Raw genomic sequence first — 19,724 nt, forward strand, 5'->3', positions numbered from 1 at the left:
AAGAATGGATGTCTATAATGTCAAAAGAGCTTTCATAACTACATGAGAACAAGATCAAAACAATGCTATGTAAATGAGCAAAAAAATATGAGAGGAAACAAACTTTTTATTGGGAACAACATTCAGCCTCTTCAGTTATGAGGGAATTGTAAATTATAACTGCTTAAAGAGACTAGTGCCCATGCTTCAGTCAAGTATCTGAACTTCAAGTAGGAAAAAGAAGAGTTATTGAAATTTTTAGATATTGTTTTGAAGCTATGAAAGGTGGCTGGTTAATGAATTTTTTAGTCCATGAATTGTGAGGAATTGTACATTTATGTAATTTTTTTCCTCTTGACAGGTTCAATTTTGGAATGGTGTTTGGTGTAATTGCCATGTTCAGCTCTTTTTTTCTTCTGGGGAAAACACTGATGCAGACTTTAGGCCAAATGATGTCTGACTCTCCCTCTTCTTATTCTTCCTCCTCTTCTTCCTCTTCTTCCTCCTCCTCCTCTTCCTCCTCTTCCTCTTCTTCCTCCTCCTCTTCATCCTCTTCCTCTTCCTCACTTCACAACGAACAGGTGCTACAAGTTGTGGTAAGTGCCTTCTTATTGCTTTAAGTAGCTTTATTGAAACATAGATATAAGAAATTTCTTCTGGATACCATAATTCCTATCTATAATATAAATATGAAATAAATGAAAAGTCTCACAATTTCTCAAATTACTTGCTTAAACAAAATCATTAGTAAGAGTATAGCAAAGAATTGTTGCGATGTGGAGTAGTGGTAGTAATAATAGAACAAATGGACCACCACTAAGACTGTCAACAATTACACAAGTATTCGATTTAATTCATGTTGTCTTTTTTTTTTTTTCAGTGCAAGGTTTTTTTTTTAATTGAAGTATAGTTGCTGTACAATATTATATAAGTTGTGGGTGTACCATATAGTGATTCGCAATTTTTAAAAGTTATACTCCATTTATAGTTATTATAAAATATCGGCTCTATTCCCTGTGTTGTAAAATATATACCTGTAGCTTGTTTTATACCTAACTTGGTAATTCATGTTGTCTTCTTGAGGTGTTGAATAATTGTTACTGTCAAGGAATAAGCATACTGATTTAAGATCTCTGTAATGTAGAAATAAATTGCATCTTAATCCTATGCAAAATGTTCCCCTTTCTTCTTCATGGCTTTCAGATTCTTAAGCAATAATATCCTTTCAATTAAAGGTAAAAGACCTTTTGAATGATCACTGTGATTTCTTGATATGAAGAATAATGTGCTGAGTTGTACTCCTTTGACTGTAAGCTACTTAAAATAATTCCCACTTTAAAGCACATGTGTAGACCAATACCTTATCAATTCATGTTTCCAGAGTTTGAAAGGGTGCTTAACCACTGACTAACTTCAATTTTAGATTTTTTACGTTAATAGTTTCCATTTCCATGAGTCATGGATGTTATGTTTTTAATCGTGTTCTTATGAATGAAATAGACTATATGAGTTAGTGACTTTTTTTAAAATTGAAGTATAGTTGATTTACAGTATTATGTTAGTTTCAGGTATACAGCATAGTGAGTCAGTATTTTTGCAGATTAAATTCCATTGTAGGTTATTACAAGATAATGGGTGTAATTCCCTGTGCTATACAGTATATCCATGTTACTTATCTATTTTACTTTATTTTATTTTATTTTTATATCTTTATTGGAGTATAATTGCTTTACAATGTTGTGTTAGTTTCTGTTGTACAACAAAGTGAATCAGCTGTAAGTATACATATATCCCCTCCCTCTTGAGCCTCCCTCCTGTCCTCCCTATCCCACCCCTCTAGGTGGTCACAAAGCATTGAGCTGATCTCCCTGTGCTATGCAGCTGCTTCCCACTAGCCATACATTTTACATTTGGTAGTGTATATGTGTCAATTCTACTCTCTCACTTCATCCCAAATATACAAACTATATAGTAGTTTGTATCTGTTAATGCCCCTAATTTGTCCCTCCCTTCTTCCTTTTCCCCTTTGGTAACCACAGGTTTGTTTTCTATATCTGTGAGTCTGTTTCTGTTTTGCATATACATTCATTTGTATTATTTTTTAGGTTCCACATATAAGTGATATTATACAGTATTTGTCTATCTCTGTCTTATTTCACTAAGCATAATATTCTGTACGTCCAACCACATTGCTGCAGATGGCAGTATTTCATTCTTTTATGTGTCTGAGTAATATTCCAGTGTATATATATAAGTACATCTTCTTAATCCATTCGTCTGATGGGCACTTGGGTTGTTTCCATGTCTTGGCTATTGTAAATAGTGCTGCTATGAACATTAGAGTGCGTGTATCTTTTCGAATTAGTGTTATTGTTTTTTTCATATATATACCCAGGGGTGGGATTGCTGGATCATATGGTAGTCCTATTTTTAGCTTTTTAAGGAACCTCCATACTGTTTTCCATGGCGGCTGCACTAATTTACATTCCCACCAACAGTTTACAAGAGTTCCCTTTTCTCCACATCCTCGCCAACATTTGTTATTTGTAGACTTTTTGATGATAGCCATTCTGACAGGTGTGAGGTAATACTTCATTGTGGTTTTGATTTACATTTCTCTAATAATTAGCAGTGTTGAGCATCTTTTCATGTGTTAGCTATCTGTATGTCTTCTTTGGAAAAATGTCTATTCAAGATTGACAGATATTTTTTTTAACTCATCTCTTTGTGGCCTCTACTAGCTGGGTCACTATGGGAAGATTACAAGTCATTCGTAGCAAAAAATAAAGAATCTCTCCTATGGTAATAGCTCTTTCTTAGAGGTTAAAAGGATTCAGGGGGGTGAGGCCTCAGATGAGATGATTTATTTCTTCAGCAAACATTTACTGAGTGTAGTCTGCCTACTGGCCTTGTGCTTAGTCCTGCTTATACAGGGAACAAAATCCAATCCTAGCACTTACAGAACTTTTAGTCTAGAGGGAGAGCTGCTATGATTTTCTACAGTTGGACAGAGTACAAGGTGCTGCAGGAACAAAGACAAGCCCTGCTGAGGTGTGCCTGGCACTGGGAAGAGAGTAGAGGAGAAGGGAAGGGTAAGGAGAGTCCACATAGCCTGGGAAAGGAAGATGGCAGTTGAGCATGCCAGAAACAGAGGGAACCATATAACATGGAAAGGCAGAGGGAATAATAGTACTAATAATAAAACCTAGTTAGGGGCTTCCCTGGTGGCACAGTGGTTAAGAATCTGCCTGCCAGTGCAGGGGACACGGGTTCGAGCCCTGGTCCAGAAAGATCCCACATGCCACGGAGCAACTAAGCTCGTGCACCACAACTACTGAGCCTGCGTGCCGCAACTACTGAAGCCCATGCGCCTAGAGCCTGTGCTCCGCAACAAGAGAAGCCACCACAATGAGAAGACCACGCACCGCCACGAAGAGTAGCCCCCGCTCGCCGCAACTAGAGAATGCCCGCACGCAGCAGCGAAGACCCAATGCAGCCAAAAATAAATATAAATAAAATAAATAAATTTATTTAAAAAACAAAAAACCTAGTTAATATGCAGTGCTTCCCATGTGAGGTTTTTGTGCCTATTTTATTTTATTCCTGCAGCAGTCTAGAGGTAAGTATTGTTGTTATCCCTGATTCACAGATGAGAAAACCAAGGCACAGAGCTGTTAAGTCACTTGCCTGTGGTCACAGCTAGTAAATGGTGGGTCCATCACTCACCCACCACTGACCTCAGAGCCTGTGCACAGTATGCTCTACTCCCTTAGAAAAGACCAATAATTCCTCAAGGAACTATAAAGTAACTTTGACCTGTATCTAAGTGGTATATGGTGGAAGGTATATGGTGTAGGAGATAAGATGGGAGATATAGGTAGGGTCTGAGTTATGAAGGGCCATTCTAAGAAGTTTTGATTTTATCTGTAGATAACAAGTCTGTGCAAAATGGACTGGAGTAGGGTTTCACCAAAGATGGGGAGACCATTTAAGAGAGCATTTGGAATAATTCACGTTAGAAGTTATAAAGATCTAAACTAAATTAGTGGTAAGGAGAATGAAGGGGCTGGATTCAAGGGATCTTTTGCAGTGGAGTTCTCAGACCTCAGTCATTAATTGAATGTGAGGCTGGAAGGAGAAGAAAGTCGAGGATGACTTTCAGGCTGCATGACTGGTTATTGTTTGCCAAGAAAGAGGATAGTAGAGAAAGAAGCAGGCTTGGAGGAAATATGATCACTGGCCTGTCTGCCTGCTAGGATTAGAATGGCAAAAGGTGTTTTTTGGCTTTTTGGTTTTATTTCAGTTTAACAAGTTTGTTTTTGTTTTTGTTTGTTTTTAAAGACACATTTATTCAGTGTCACATTTATTCAGACTATTACATTTAGCAATCAACAGTGTGGGTACAAAAAAAAATCTATATTAAAACCCTTTGTTGGAATGCTTTACACTTTCCACAGAATAGAAACTAAACCTATTATACAATTAGTCACAAATATAGTCCTCGGGGTTTTTTTGCCCAAACACAGGAGTATTGTCTAAAACCGGGGTCCCCAACCCCTGAACCGTGGACCACTAGTGGTCCGCGGCCTGTTAGGAACCGGGCCGCACAGCAGGAGGTGAGTGGCGGGCGAGCGAGCGAGCGAAGCTTCATCTGCCACTCCACATCGCTCCCCATCGCTTGCATTACCACCTGAACCATTCCCCCTCCCCGGTCCATGGAAAAACTGTCTTCCATGAAACCAGTCCCTGGTGCCAAAAAGGTTGGGGACCGCTGGTCTAAAACATGTCTTTGTAGCAACTCCCCGCCACCTCTGTGCTTGGTTGAGTTCCCAAATCTGTTGTAACCTGTAGCTTCCCTGTCACTTCTCTGGCTCTCCTCTCCTGCTAAGCTTTGTTTCCTGGCAGTAATTAAAACCTTCTGCCACTGCCATAGCTACTGCTGCTGCTGCTGGAACTGCCATAGCCACCTTGGTTTCGTGGTTTGGCAAAGTATTGGCCTCAGCCCCCATAGGGGCCAGACCTTCTGCCTCCAAAGTTTCCTCCTTTCATGGGTCCAAAATTTGAACATTGATTGTTGTAATTGCCAAAATCATTGTAGCTTCCACCACCTTCAAAATTGCTTCCGTCATTACCAAACCCATTATAGCCATCCCCACTGCCACCATAGCCACCACTATGGCTGCCACCAAAGCCACCTCGACCACTGACATTTCCTCCACGACCAAAGTTGTCATTCCCACCAAAACCACCTCCGTGACCACCACCAAAGTTTCCAGAACCACTTTGATCCCTTTGGCTGGATGAAGCACTAGCCATCGCTTGCTTAGATAGGGCTTTCCTTACTTCACAGTGTGGTATTTCTGAATGACAATCCTGTTTGCAGAGTCATGGCCATCAAATGGTACAAAAGCAAAGCCTCTCTTTTTGCCACTGCCTCAGCCAGTCAATTTTTTCCCCATACTATTCAGAATAATATCTTAGGTGATGTTCTTCAGTGTCTTCTTTAATGCCACCAACAAAAATCTTTTTCACAGTTAAGTGGGCACCAGGTCTTTGAGAATCTTCTCTTGAGACAGTCCTCTTTGGCTCCACAACTCTTCCATCCGCCTTGTATGGCCTTGCCTTCATGGCTGCATCCGCCTCCTCCACAGTGGCATACATGACAAACCCAAAGCCTCTGGAGCGCTTGTTGTTTGGATCCCTCGTTACCACACTGTCTATGAGCGTTCCCCATTGCTCAGAATTGCTCCCCAGACTCTCATCGGTTGTTTCAAAGCTCAAACCGCCAACGAAGAGCTTCCACAGCTGTTCGGGCTCTTTGGGAGACTCTGATTTAGACGTGACAACAGTGGAGCTGGGGAGACTTTAATGATGTTTACTCGGCAGCGTCCACGGGCAGAAAGAAAGCTAACAAGTTTCTTTAATTTTTTTATTTGATAAATTTGACATGTTACAATTTACAAATTTAAGGTGTACAGCGAGTTACTTTCATACATCTATTTATTGTAATATGATTGCCATTGGAGCAATATTTATCACATATCATTATAGTACAATTTTATTGATTGTATTCTTTATACTGTGCATTAGATCTCCGTGGCTTATTTACTACTTGTTACAAGTTTGTACCCTTAAATACCGTCACTCATATCCCTCCCATCCCCTGGTAACCACCATTTTACTCTCTGTTTTTTAATAGATTTGACTTTTTTAGATTCCATATATGTGATATCATACTGTACTTGTATTTCTCTGATTTATCTCGCTTAGCATCATGTGCTCAAGGTCTATCCATGTTGTTGCAAATGGGAGGATATCTTCCTTTCTCATAGCTGAGTAATATTCCATTGTTTATGTACATGTACCACATTGTTTTTATCCATTCATCTGTTGGTGATCATTTGGGTTGTTTCCATAATCTTGGCTATTGTGAATAATGCTGTGATAAACAGATATGCATATATCTCATTGAAATATTTTCATTTCCTTTGGGTATATACCCAGAAGTGGAATTGATGGATCATACCTTAGATGTATTTTTAACTCTTTGAGGAACCTCCATATTGTTTTCCATAATGGTTGGACTAATTTATATTTCCACCAACAGTGTGTAAGGGTTACCACATCCTTGCCAGCACCCGTGTTGTCTCTTTTTTTCTTGATGATAGCCATTCTAACAGGTGTGAGGTGGTATCTCATTGTGGTTTTGATTGGCATGTCCCTGATGATTAGCTATGTGGAGCATCTTTTCATGTGCCTTTTTGGCCAGTTTGCTGTCTTCTTTGGAACTACTAAATAGTAGTTCTGTCCATTTTTTAATCAGATTGTTGGGCGGGGGGGTTGTTTGCTTTGTTAGTTCTTTATATGTTTTGGATATTAACCCCTTATCCAGTATATGGTTCACAAAACTTTTCTCCCATTCTGTAGGCTGCCATTGGTTGTTTCTTTTGCTATGCAGAAGCTTTTGAGTTTCATGTAATCCTATGTGTTGATTTTTGCTTTTGTTGTTTGTGCTTTTGGCATCATGTCCAAAGAATCATTGCCTGAATGGTAAAGTGTTATTTACAGAAGAAATTATTTCTTCTGTTTGCTTTTCAGCTTACTCATAGAGCTCACAAAATATTGATTCTGTTAGGAGAACCATGCTTTGGAACCATTAAGAAGTCAGCTGCCCTCTGTATATCTACCCGGCATATTTTTGTTTAAGTTTGTTGTATCTCCTGACTTTGATATGAGCTCTTGTAGCTTAGAGGACATACTTTCTGTTTACTCTACAATTCCCTACAGCCTCATTCAGTATTAATTCTCCAAAACCTGGCACTCTATGTTATTGAGAGATCAGTATTTTGGTACATCTAATACCCTGTGTGATCACGGCCGAGACAGATGGGCAGTCGAGTATTGTTGCCAGCAAATAAGACCTACCATCTGTTGGTATAGTCACATGTTCAGATCCTTACCTTATTTCATTATTACATCACTGAAATAATAAAGAGAAGAAATCAATATCCTATTGGATCAAGGCTACTGATTTATTTGAAATAAAGGTAAGATAACCTGAATACTTTGTGATATAGAGGGAATGTATGAGTATTAATCTTAAGTACATAAATTTAGAGAGGAATCAGAGAAAAGGAAACTACAGGTCTGAACAGACAGATGCCTGACAGCATGGGAATGGAGCAGATATGTAGAAAAAGGTACACTGATGTTCTTGAAAAGAGTTGCTTAGTAGGGTCTGAGTAGAGAGAACTTCAGATAATGAGCATCATAAAAATATCCTCTGACCATTTACTTCCACATCTGGGACTCTAGGTTAAGGAAACACTTCCAAATTATAGAAAAATTAGTATTCATCAAGCTCTTTATCCTAACATTTATTACTATGAAGAATTGGAAACAACCACAATATGTAATTGAGGAATGGTTAAATTATGGGATTGTCATTCAGTGAAATGTTATGAATACGTTAAAAATGATGACTATGAAAGCTAGTTTCATAACTAGAGAAAGGACTCTTGGAATCAATGAATTTAGAAAGCAATCCAAGCAGCATGGTTTGAATCTCCTCTTCAGTTACTAAAAAAGGCTTAAAAGTGAAATTCCTTTGTTATACACAAAAATAAATTGCAACTGAATTAAAAGTAAAATGTGAAATCATAAAAGACCTTGAAAGAAAAAAAAACAGGTTTCTATTTATAGGAACACAGAATGAGAAAGACATATGCATAAAACTAATGGCAGAAACCATGAATATTGATAGATTTGACTACATAAAATTTTTTATATATCAAAAAGCCAAAAGCAAAATAAAATTAAAAGGCAAAACTTGGGAATGCATCTGTGATGTTTATCACAGAGAATTGATAATTGATACTTGAAGTGATCTTACAGACAATAAGAAAAACATGAACACTCTAAGGAGAAAAAAATTGACAAGTCGGGAGTAGGCTACTCACAAAAGATCTATCAGTGGTCAAAAAGTAGGGGGAATGTTCAGCTTAATAATCATCAAAGAAATAGAAATCAAACAATGGGATGCTTTTTATTCCTCTCAAATTGCAGATTTGAATAAAATGAGCTTAACCAAGGTTATTGAAGTGTCTGCTTTTGGAGAGCAGTTTGATATGTATCAAAGTCCTTTAAATTTTGTGTATAATTACCCTCTCTGTTAGGCGTAATGTTAAACAGTGGACAAGGATTATCTCCTGTAATCCTCAGAATTACCCTTTTATGTAAATGCGGTGATTTCCATTTTAATGATGGGGAAATTGAAGTACTGGAGGAATAATCCAAGCTTCCTCAAGGTCCCTTAGCTAGTTATGATGGAGCCAGAACACCAAACCCAAATGATATGTCCCCAGAGCCTGAACCAACCGTGCTTGTCTAACAATTTATTCCCCCAAATATTTGTGTATATGTGTCCAAATATATTTATCACAGTATTTTATAAGAGCAGAAACCTTTAAAACAATTAAATGCCCAACAGTCTATTCCGTGAAATACAATGCAGCTATTAAAAATCATGTTGAACCAGAAATACTCATGGGAAAATGTTTGTGATACTATTAAGTGAAAAGGGTAGATTTCAAAACCATATTTATAATAAAAGAGTATAATTTTGTAAAATATGTGTACATGAAAAGATTGGAAAGACATGCATTGAAACACTGAGAATGGTTTTTTGTTTTGTGTTTGGGGAACAGGAACAGTTTCTATTATTCTTTGAGTTTTCAAGTTTTCCTGCTTTAAACATATTTTGTAATTAATTTAAAATACTAACTAATGAAAGAAAGACGAACTTTCCTCCAGAAGGATACCTTTAGAGTCCCACTGCCTGGATTGTGAGAAATAGAACTTAGGAACGATTATTTATCTTACAAGAAGATTCTTGGGTATCTAAAAATAATTTTACTCTGCAGCCCTTAAAATAGCAAACTTAAGTGTATAACAGTCAGGAGCACGTGGGTCCTTAACATGTCTGTATGTTCCAAATGCCTTACTTTCTGCATTAAATTTCAATTTTAGTATAATATTTATGTATCGCTTTGATATGATTTTTCTAACCAATGTACTAGACAAACTGATAGAAGAAATGAAGGGCCTGGTGCTCCCACACCAATAAGGCACTTTATTACACTGCCTTTAATGATCAACTCTCATATAACTTGATAATACTAAAATGAAACTCATTGAAGGGGGGTGGGGACATCCTGTATTACTCACATAAGTACTTGGAGCCTTGCAATAACACTTTAGCGGAAGGAGTGGGAACTGTAACAAGAATTCCCAAATCGGGCTGCCAGCCCTCGAGGGTGGATCAGCTGCTGACTCCTTCATTGCCACTCTGCCTTCCCTGGCACTATGCCAGGCTCCCTAATTCTTTCCCGTGGTAAAGACTTCAGGAAGCTAACGTTTCAACTTTTTAACCTGGTGTTTCCTATTCTCTTTAGATTGGTGTTGTGCTTAGCTCAAAAACTGCCTAGTTCAAAAAAACTGACTGGTGTTTTTATATTTATTATGATAGAAATGGAGAAGTGGACCATCGGTGTTCATATTACTTTTAGCTTACCGAACACTGAGTTTGGAAGTTTAAGTTTTAGTACAGAGTGAACATCGTGGTCTCTTGGTGCCCAAGTGTGTCTTTATCATTGTGTCTGTGAACAGGTTCCTGGCATAAATTTACCCGTCAACCAACTGACCTATTTCTTCGCTGCAGTCCTCATTAGTGGTGTTGTACATGAAATTGGACATGGGATAGCAGCTATTAGGTAATGATATTTACCTCTCTCTCTGTATTCCATGCAAAGAAGCTTTTCATTTAGGAGGATTTATTACTAAAATCTGCTACATTTGATACTTTTTCTTTCTTTGGATACTGCCCAGTGCATATCCACCATTATTATTTTAAGGTAACTTCTCTTTTGTAGAGATTAATATATTGATGAATATGCTCAATTAACTATGTGCACATCTATAATCTGGGTCTTTCTATCCTTTGTCCTTTGCCAGCATGGTTATATCCTCATGGTTCTTCACTATTTTCATCCAATCCTGAAACCTAATCTTTCTATTCATCACTGGATCAGAATGATAACCACTGCACTCAAAGCCCATCCACCTGCCTTCTTAGTACTTTCTTTGGCTCATCATCTGAAATACTTTCCTGCTTCTACTCATGGCCTCTGCTGGCTACAGCAAGAACACTGAAAGCTCTGGGTTTGTTAACAAATATCATAGCCTATCTAGAAATCCAAGTGGAAGAAGATAAGGGAGGATGAGACCTGGGACTTGCTTCAAGTATCATGCCATGTTCTTGTCTTGACTATCCAAATGTATCATTGTAATTATACCTGAGCATTTTAAAGACTCCTAAATGTGTAAAATCCTGATGGGGGGAGAGATTGAGTCACAACTCCCCTTCACTCCCACATAATGAACACACATACTGATGGCAATGTGTTTCATCCTTTGGGTGTGTGGACCAGATAAAAGGTTTTAGAGGAGAAGATTTAATCACTTCTTATTACTTTCCAGTTGCTTATGAACAAGAGTCTATTGACTGGCAATAAACCCTCATCTTGACAGAGCATATACTGTTACACAGGTGTGCCATGTAGTGGTTTAAGTGGTCGGCTACTTTTTCTTTTCTCTCTTTCATCTTTACTTCCACCTTAACTTTGCAGCTTTTAGGGTTTTACATAGAAAAGCATTGTTATTACAGTTTAATCATTCATAATATGTTTGTGAAATAGTTTGGGTAATATTTTATAAAATCCCACTGCCAAGAAAAAGTGAATTTTACAGTCATCTTATATAGTTAATGCTAGGTGACAGCACAATATATTTAGATGATGCTTTTTTTAGAGTAGCTGTGTGGTCTTACAAGGCTTTTAAATGTAATTCCATTTTTAGAGAATGAATTGATAAAAAATAGTTCTCTTGAGGACAGTCTGAGCATTATGCATTTTTAAATGTAGTACTTATTTTAACATTAATTCAACAGGAATACACTTAGATAAACCTCCACCTTTATAATGGCTAAAAGAAATATAAATATTTAGATAATTTACTTGAATTCTATTTTCTACTATCTCCTTCCCTGAAAATAATTCAGAATAAACCATAAAAATGTTTTTCATTTAGTTTCTCATAGAAATATTAACTATTTCTTTATACAAGTGACTAATTTTAAGTTATTTGCTCAGCATATTGGTTTCTAAAAATTTTTGAAGTTGTTAAGTCTATTTCAGAATGCCCTGTTTTACAAAATGCAATTTCACTGGTAACTAAATCTGTATGCTATTATAAAATTACGATGATATATATCATATATAATTTTTTGACTGTCCAGAGAGACTTGTATTTTAAGCAAGAATTTGAATTACAGTGGGAAGTTTTAAGATTACATGCATTATTAATCTGAAAAATGCAATACTAGTAGTAAATTCCTTTTTCTTATGTGATTTCTTAGGGAACAAGTTCGATTTAATGGCTTTGGGATTTTTCTCTTCATTATTTATCCTGGAGCATTTGTTGATCTGTTCACCACTCATTTGCAACTTATATCACCAGTCCAGCAGCTAAGGATATTTTGTGCAGGTAAAAGACTTAAATTTCTTTATTCATCTGTGTGTTATTAGTGGTTTTATGGAAAGTACATCACAAATGAAAACACTTCACCTTTTGGTTGATAAATTCAGTTTATAAGACTCTCAGTCAGGGCTTCCCTGGCGGCGCAGTGCTTAAGAATCCGCCTGCCATTGCAGGGGACACGGGTTCAAGCCCTGGTCCGGGAAGATCCCACATGCCACGGAGCAACTAAGCTCGTGCGCCACAACTACTGAGCCTGCGCTCTAGAGCCTGTGAGCCACAACTACTGAGCCTGTGTGCCACAACTACTGAAGCCCACGAGCCTAGAGCCCACGCGCCGCAACAAGAGGAGCCACTGCAATGAGAAGCCCACGCACCGCAACGAAGAGTAGCCCCCGCTCGCCACAACTAGAGAACACCCGTGCACAGCAACAAAGACCCAACGCAGCCAAAAATAAATACATAAATAAATAAATTTTTTTTTAAAAAAAGACTCTCAGTCAAAAGTGCTAGAGCAAAATAATTTACATTCCAGTTTTTACATTTTTTTAACATGAGTTATTTTTAAAAGATTGAAAAAATGAGAACATATCATGAAAATATGACTAAAGCATTATATTAGACATAGGAGGTCACTTGATAATCATGAGTGTAATCCACAATGAAAATGTAATCGTGAGTCTTACTGAATAAACTAACAAATCATCAAAACAAAAATGGAAAAAGTACAAGGAAAAAACAGAAATGTAATAAAGGAGGCTTATCTCATCTCTCAACACATAGCAGGTAAGTATGAAAAAGTCTTAATCATCGAAGCTCTAATTAGCAAGGTCAAAATCAATAGTTATGTCAAACCCTATACCATGACAATTTCTTTTCAAGTGCCCATGAAACTTATAAAAATTGGCCAATTTAATTCAAAACCATAATTGCAGTATGTTTAAAAATGATAATGAAATAATGTGTAAAGTTTTGGTAAAAGGAAAAGTCACTGCCTTAGGCAATTACTATGAAATAAGAAATGAAAGTAAATCAGTTAAACTGAAGAAGTGAGAAAAGAACTATAAAATAGGTAAGAAATGATGTAATTAGCATGCATATAGGCAAAAAATAATAAATTAGAAAAAATAGAACTGTTAAATAAAAGAGTTCTTTGAAGAACAAAAAAAGATTAAATGGGAGAAAGCATTTATAGGCAGAATTAGCAGTCAGATTGGGGAATGACAACTGATAGAGAAATTTTAAACAATTATAAAAGTGTTCTTTGTTCATCTCTGTAAAAAATTTTCACAAACCTGGATAATTATCTTTTTTTTAAACAGCCGCAATTAACCCCAGCGCAGACAGAAAAAAATTGTAAATAGGCTAATTACCATGGGAGAAATTAAGAAAGTTTAAGAATGGCCCTTAAAGTTTCATAGGTAGAATTCTTTCAAATCTTGAAGGAATCTTGAAGGAAAAGATTTTTCTTTTCAATTCCAATTTAGTATAAACTTTCCAGGTCGCATAGAGAAGGAAACTAAGAATTTTTTAAAAGTCAGTGTAACACTGATACTTGTAAAGCACAAAAAAAATTCTATAGACAGTTGGTGTATCTAAACAGTGCAAGGATGGCTTAAAGTTAGGAAATCTTATTTGAATGTGGTAAACATTAATCACTCTTAAGGGAAAAATACCATCTCAGCAGATATTGAAATCGGTATTTAACAAAATTCAACATCCATTAATGGCTAAAAACCAAAAATCTTTAGTAGAAGTATTGAATAGAAATAGCTGGTTACTTCCTAATAGTATAACACTTAGAAGCATTCCTGTTAAAGGACAGGACAAGCATTCCACTGATACTATTAAAAATGGCCTGTAAATGTGGGTCACTGCAATCAAATAAGAAAAAAAAGAAGCATAAATATTAGAAAGGAGTAGGCCTTCCCCCCCCCATACTATTATATACCTGGCGGGGGCGAAGGGGCGGGACACAAAAGTCAATGGAAATGAAATACAGAAAAATTCTGTAGAGCCTGGTTGCTGTATTCAAAAAAACCAATAGCTTGGCGTGCTGAGCGAAGAGGCATGCAGTGGCAGGAGGGCTGGCGCACGCACGAGCGCGTGAGCGTGGGCATGAGCATGGTCGCGCACTCTGCTGGGGTGCCCCCAGCTTGGAAGCGCATGTGCGGGGTGCCCCAAAGCGCATGTGTGTGTGTGGGGAGGGGTGCCCCAAAGCGCATATGTGTGTGGGGGGGCGGGGGGAGGGGTGCCCCAAAGCGCATGTGTATGGGGGGGGGTGTCCCAAAGCGCATGTGCGGGGTGCCCAAAGCGCATGTGCGGGGGTGACGCAAAGCGCGTGTGCACGGGGACGCAAAGCGTATGTGGGGGTGGGGGTGCCCCAAAGCGCATGTGCGAGGCGCACCTAGAAGCTTCCACGTCTTCTGCGTTTTCCGTGTCCGGCAGCGGCAGCGCCCTCTCTTTCCTCCGGAGCTCGGGCTTTTCTCCCACAGCCTTTGTTTTCCGCGGCCTTCCGGTCAGCCATTTGCTGCCCAGTAGCCAAAGCCTCAGAAGAGCCCTCGGCCATGGCCTCAAACAACACTTTCTACATCGCCGTAGAAAACTCGGAGGTGTATGCAGATGCTGTGGAGCTGCACCAGATTCCTGTGGAGACCGTCCCTGAGGAGACCGTCCCTGTGGAGACCGTCTTTGTGGAGGCCGTCCCTGAGGAGACCGTCCCTGAGGAGACCATCCCTGAGGAGACCGTCCCTGTGGAGACCGTCTTTGTGGAGGCCGTCCCTGAGGAGACCGTCCCTGAGGAGACCGTCCCTGTGGAGACCGTCTTTGTGGAGGCCGTCCCTGAGGAGACCGTCCCTGTGGAGACCGTCTTTGTGGAGGCCGTCCCTGAGGAGACCGTCCCTGAGGAGACCGTCCCTGTGGAGACCGTCTTTGTGGAGGCCGTCCCTGTGGAGATCGTCCCTGAGGAGACCACGGCGGTTGAGGCAGCCAAGGAGTACGAGGACATCAGCGGCAGCGGTGTCCATGATGGCCACCACCATCCGTCTCTGATCGCGCTGCAGCCTTTCATTATCAGCACCCCAAACCAAGGGGACTACGACGAGGAAATGGTCATGGTGCAGATGCAGGAGGAGGTGGTGGACTACTACCAGTCTGACCACCTGCAGGTCAGCAACCTGGAGAACAAGACGGTCATCCTGGCCGACGAAGACGACTGCATCCAGGAGACCGTGGCTCCCTTGTCACCCTCCACGTCCTCCTCGGCCTACAGCCACGGCAGGAAGCACAGCGGTAAGAATAGTTACGCCGGTGGCAAGGCCAGGGCGGGAAGCAGCTCTGAGGTGGGCAGCAGTAAGTGGGAGCAGGAGCAGGCGCACATTAAAACCCTGGAAGGCGAGTTTGCCGTTCCCATGTGGTGCGCGCCTAGTAAGAGAGACCATGAGACTGGACAGGCTGATGAGAACCCAGCTCTTGGTTATTCAGAGTACGTGATGGGGAAGAAGCTGCCTCCTGGAGGGATTCCTGGCGTTGACCTCTCAGATCCCAAACAAGTGGCAGAATTTACTAGAAAGAAGCCCCAGAAAACCAAAGACGAGCTCCCGAGATCAATAGCTTGCCCTAACAAAGACTGCATGAAGATGTTCAGGGATAACTCCGCTTTGAGAAAACATATGCACACCCATGGTCCCAAGGTCCACGTATGTGCAGAATGTGGCAGATCTTTTGTTGAGAGCTCAAAACTGAAACGTCATCACCTGGTGCATACGGGAGAGAAGCCCTTTATGTGCACCTTCGAAGGCTGCGGAAAACGCTTTTCCCTGGATTTCAATTTGCGTACCCATGTGCGAATCCATACCGGAGACAGGCCCTTCGTGTGCCCCTTCGATTGCTGTAATAAGAGGTTTGCTCAGTCAACTAATTTGAAATCTCATATCTTAACACATACTAAAAATAAAAATTGACAGTAAAAAGGAGAGAAGAAACTTTTCAGCCTCGGAAAGCATCTTCCAGAAATGTGATGAGAAACAAATATGCCTTTTTTGTGTGTACTGTTTCTAGAAAAGAATCTTTTTAATGATTCTAACACATCTAAGGGTCAGATTTTGATAGGTTAGTAAAAGTAAAATTTAAAAGTTTAAAAAAAGTAAGTTATATAAGGTAACATTGTTAAGATGTTCTGTCTTGTTCTGTAATACTGTTTGAAAAACGTTATGTTTTTGTAATGTTTGGTCACAAAAGGAGGACAATTCATGAAGCTCACATCAAAAGACTGTTGTTTATACAACTGTGCTAAAAATGGGACTTCTTTTCACATTCTTTTAAATAGGAAGTTCATCTATTGATGATAAGTTTTTAAAGTTCTGGGTTTTCTAAATGTTCATGTTTATACTTTTAAGAATATGTTTAGTAGTTCTATATATGGTTTTTCTGGAAGTAGATAACGTTGCTTGCAGATTTTCTTTTAAAAAAGGACAGTTACATGCATATGTAAAGTATTTTCCTGTTGAAAAAAAGTTATATAGGTTTGGTTTGCCATCTTAATTTTGGTTGTATTCTTTGACATTAACACATTTTGCATAACTACCTTTTAGACGCACTGGATTATGTAGTATTGAATGTTGGATGGGGTGTAGTAGTTGATTTAAACTTGTTTTAGTCTTTTTATTTTCCCCCAAATACTACCAGGTGCTGTCTTTTAGTGTCATTTCTTTGCCTGTTTAGTTAAGGAGTGGTGCTCAGTTGTGGAATATGTTGTGTATGTATTGACTTTTCAATACTTGGTACATACATCCCTTGTAATAGAAAAAGCAAAAAATAAAATACCTGTTCTAAAGAAAGACAAAAACTTGCCTGTATAAATATTGTACCTAGAAAATAGAGAAAACAGGAAGGGTACGACTGGCGTCTGGTGGGTAGAGGCCAGGGATGCTGCTAAACATTTTACAGTGCACAAGATAGTCCCCCACAACAAAAAATTATCTGGCCCAAAATGCCAGTAGTGCCACTGTTGAGAAACCCTGCTCTAGAGAAAGTAAAAATTGTAAGAAAAATTTGTTTGGTATACTCAAAAAACAAATCATTAATGAACAAGAGGTTGTTTAAATAAAGGAAATAAAGGTACCTGCATTGCAATTTAGCCATCATGGGCAAATCTGGAATCTAGCAGGGTGGTCTGGTACCAGCTGCATCCCTGACAAGAGATAGGAGAGTCCTTCCCAGAGAGTCAAAGAATCAGTGCTGCTGTGTGCCCCTCTGACTGTTGCTTGGATGAGAAAAGCCAGGGTCGTATGGTGGTGTCATCCTGATAAGGGAGAGGTAGGGTGCAAGCATTTAGGCCATCCTGAGGGGTTAAGGGGAAAGTTGAATTTAGCACATGGTAATGGTGGCAAATCTAATCAATGGGGCTGGATTATTTTGTGAAATTGTTTTGGGTGGTGGGGTGGTATAGCTGTATTCCTAATTAGTTTCACTAGAGTAAATTCCAGTGGGTCAAAGAATTAGAGGTTTTTTCTGTTTGTTTTAATTTTGTTTTTTAAATGATGCTAGGGACTTCCCTGACCGTCCAGTGGTTAAGACTGTGCTTCCACTGCAGGGGGCATGGGCTCAATCCCTGGTCGGGGAACTAAGAACCTACATGCCTCGAGTGAAAATTTAAAAAAAAAAAAAAAAACCTATGAAAACAATACAAGAAAACACAGGTGAGTGTCTTCCATAATCTTGAACTGGGAAAGGCTTAATACAAAAGGAGACATTTGACCTCACCAAAATTTAAAATGTCTGCATAGGCAAAACTATAAACCAAGCCAAACAAACTGGAGGAAATGATTATAATACCTCGTACAGAAGAACAAATTCCTCAGTGTATGTATTACAAATAATAATATATATAAATTAGTTTAAGAAAAAAAAGACAACCCAGTCAAAAAATGTAAACTGACAATGGATAGAAGTAAGCAATTCTCAGACAAAAATACAAATAACCATTTAATAAGCATGAAAAATGTACAAGCTCACTCATCATTAAAGAAATAGAAATCAGGATGAGATTTTACTTTTCACCTAGCAGATAGCAGTCTAAAGTTATGATAGCATCCCATCCAGTATTGTTTAGAGGGTGGGGAAACATATGCCACTTAGGAGAATATAATGCAAACTTGTTGGAGGTCAATTTTAATGCACGTATTTTTTGACCCAGTAATTCCATTTCTGTGCAATTTTCCATACCCTCAGAGATGCATTCTTAATTAGATGCATAACAATATGAGCAAAGCTGTTTGTTGCAGCATTGTATGAAAAAGTTAAAACAGCCTAAGTGATCATTAGTAGGGAACCTTATAAATAAGTCAATATGTTTTTTTTAAAATGGATTACTCTGTAGTGGATATAAGAAATGGGTTAGATATGAATGTGCAGGTAAGAAAGAAGTCCAAAATATATAAATGAAAAAGCAAAATATAGTTTGTGATAAATAGCTTGATACCATTAGTGTTTTTAAAAGATCTTTCTGTGTGCAGAACAGATAATATTGTTTACCCAATGTGTCCTGGACTAGAGGAACATTTTACAATGTGAATATGGTCCATATTAGCTAGGTATCTGGCTGCTGTAAAAGCTAAAAATAACAGTGACTTAAACTCTCATAAAACATTGCAAATGTAAGTAGTTCAATGCTGATATGATAATTCTATGATTTGGGGGACTCAGACTCTTTCTGTCTTAGCTCTACTATTCCCAACATGCAGCTTCTACGTCATGGACTCAGGTTTAGCTACATTCCAGCCAGTCAGACAATCCCCATCACTTCCACTTGCATCCTTTTGCTGAAACATAGTCATATGGCCATACTCAGCCTCCTGAGAGTCTGGGAGATGTCTCTTAAGTTATGTTTCTATCATTATAGAACACTGGTCCTCAACCACTGGTGCTGTCACCCTCCTGGGGATATTTGGAATGTGTGGGGTGGGGGCAGTTGTTTGGTTGTCTCAGTGACTGGAGAACACTAATGACATTCAGAGGATGGAGTCGGGAATGCTATATATCCTGTATTGTAAGGGACAAGACCTGCACAACTAAGAATCACACTGCTCAGAGAGCGGGTAGTGCTTCCACCCTGCCTTATGAGAAAAACTGTACTAGAGGGCAAGGATCGGTATGGGAGGGGGGGTTATCTAGAGGTATGCTAGTGAATGTTTAACATCTAGCCCTGGAGGAGAGGGTGGAGAGCTCTGATATGTAGCATTTGCTGGTTTCTGTGGTGTGAATACTCCCACCATGGCCAATTTCAAGGCGCCAACTTGAAGTTCCTGAAGGAGGAGTTGGTTAAAGAGGCCCAGTCACCTGTGGCAAGCTGGTAGGAGCAGGCTCCAGCACACCACTGGGTTCACCTAACTGTCTCTACAGAGATGGCAGAGATAGTTATAGTCTTGATGTAAGATACATACCCCAGTTCAGCAAGAATGTTTTTTACTTCATCATAACTTTTATTTGATAGCTCTGAAGTTCCTTTCAAAGATCACAAGTATGTTTTTTTTTTCACAAGTATGTTTAAATTAATATGTATACATTTTCTGAGAAAAGAGTATAGTAAGTAGAAGATATTCTATTCATTATATACACACACACCTTTACATATATAATACAGATATATATAT

At 38.9% G+C, this 19,724-nt stretch overlaps 1 protein-coding gene across 2 annotated transcripts in view; it reads left to right on the top strand.

The window, feature by feature from the left end:
• MBTPS2 (membrane bound transcription factor peptidase, site 2) overlaps window positions 1–19,724 on the top strand; it is a 40,999-nt gene that overhangs the window by 4,609 nt on the left and 16,666 nt on the right. The window contains exons 3-6 of one of the 2 annotated variants that reach the window (XM_057538167.1): window positions 341–575; window positions 10,147–10,250; window positions 11,954–12,081; window positions 14,674–16,905. In XM_057538167.1, the coding sequence (XP_057394150.1) occupies window positions 341–575; window positions 10,147–10,250; window positions 11,954–12,081; window positions 14,674–16,034 (1,828 nt within the window). In that variant the 3' untranslated portion in view covers window positions 16,035–16,905. Of the gene's footprint in view, window positions 1–340; window positions 576–10,146; window positions 10,251–11,953; window positions 12,082–14,673; window positions 16,906–19,724 lie in introns of those variants that run through there. The other variant, XM_057538168.1, reaches the window with a different exon arrangement.

Source organism: Balaenoptera acutorostrata, chromosome X (genome assembly GCF_949987535.1).
Source record: "Balaenoptera acutorostrata chromosome X, mBalAcu1.1, whole genome shotgun sequence".
In the NCBI taxonomy this organism is placed as follows: Eukaryota; Metazoa; Chordata; class Mammalia; order Artiodactyla; family Balaenopteridae; genus Balaenoptera; species Balaenoptera acutorostrata.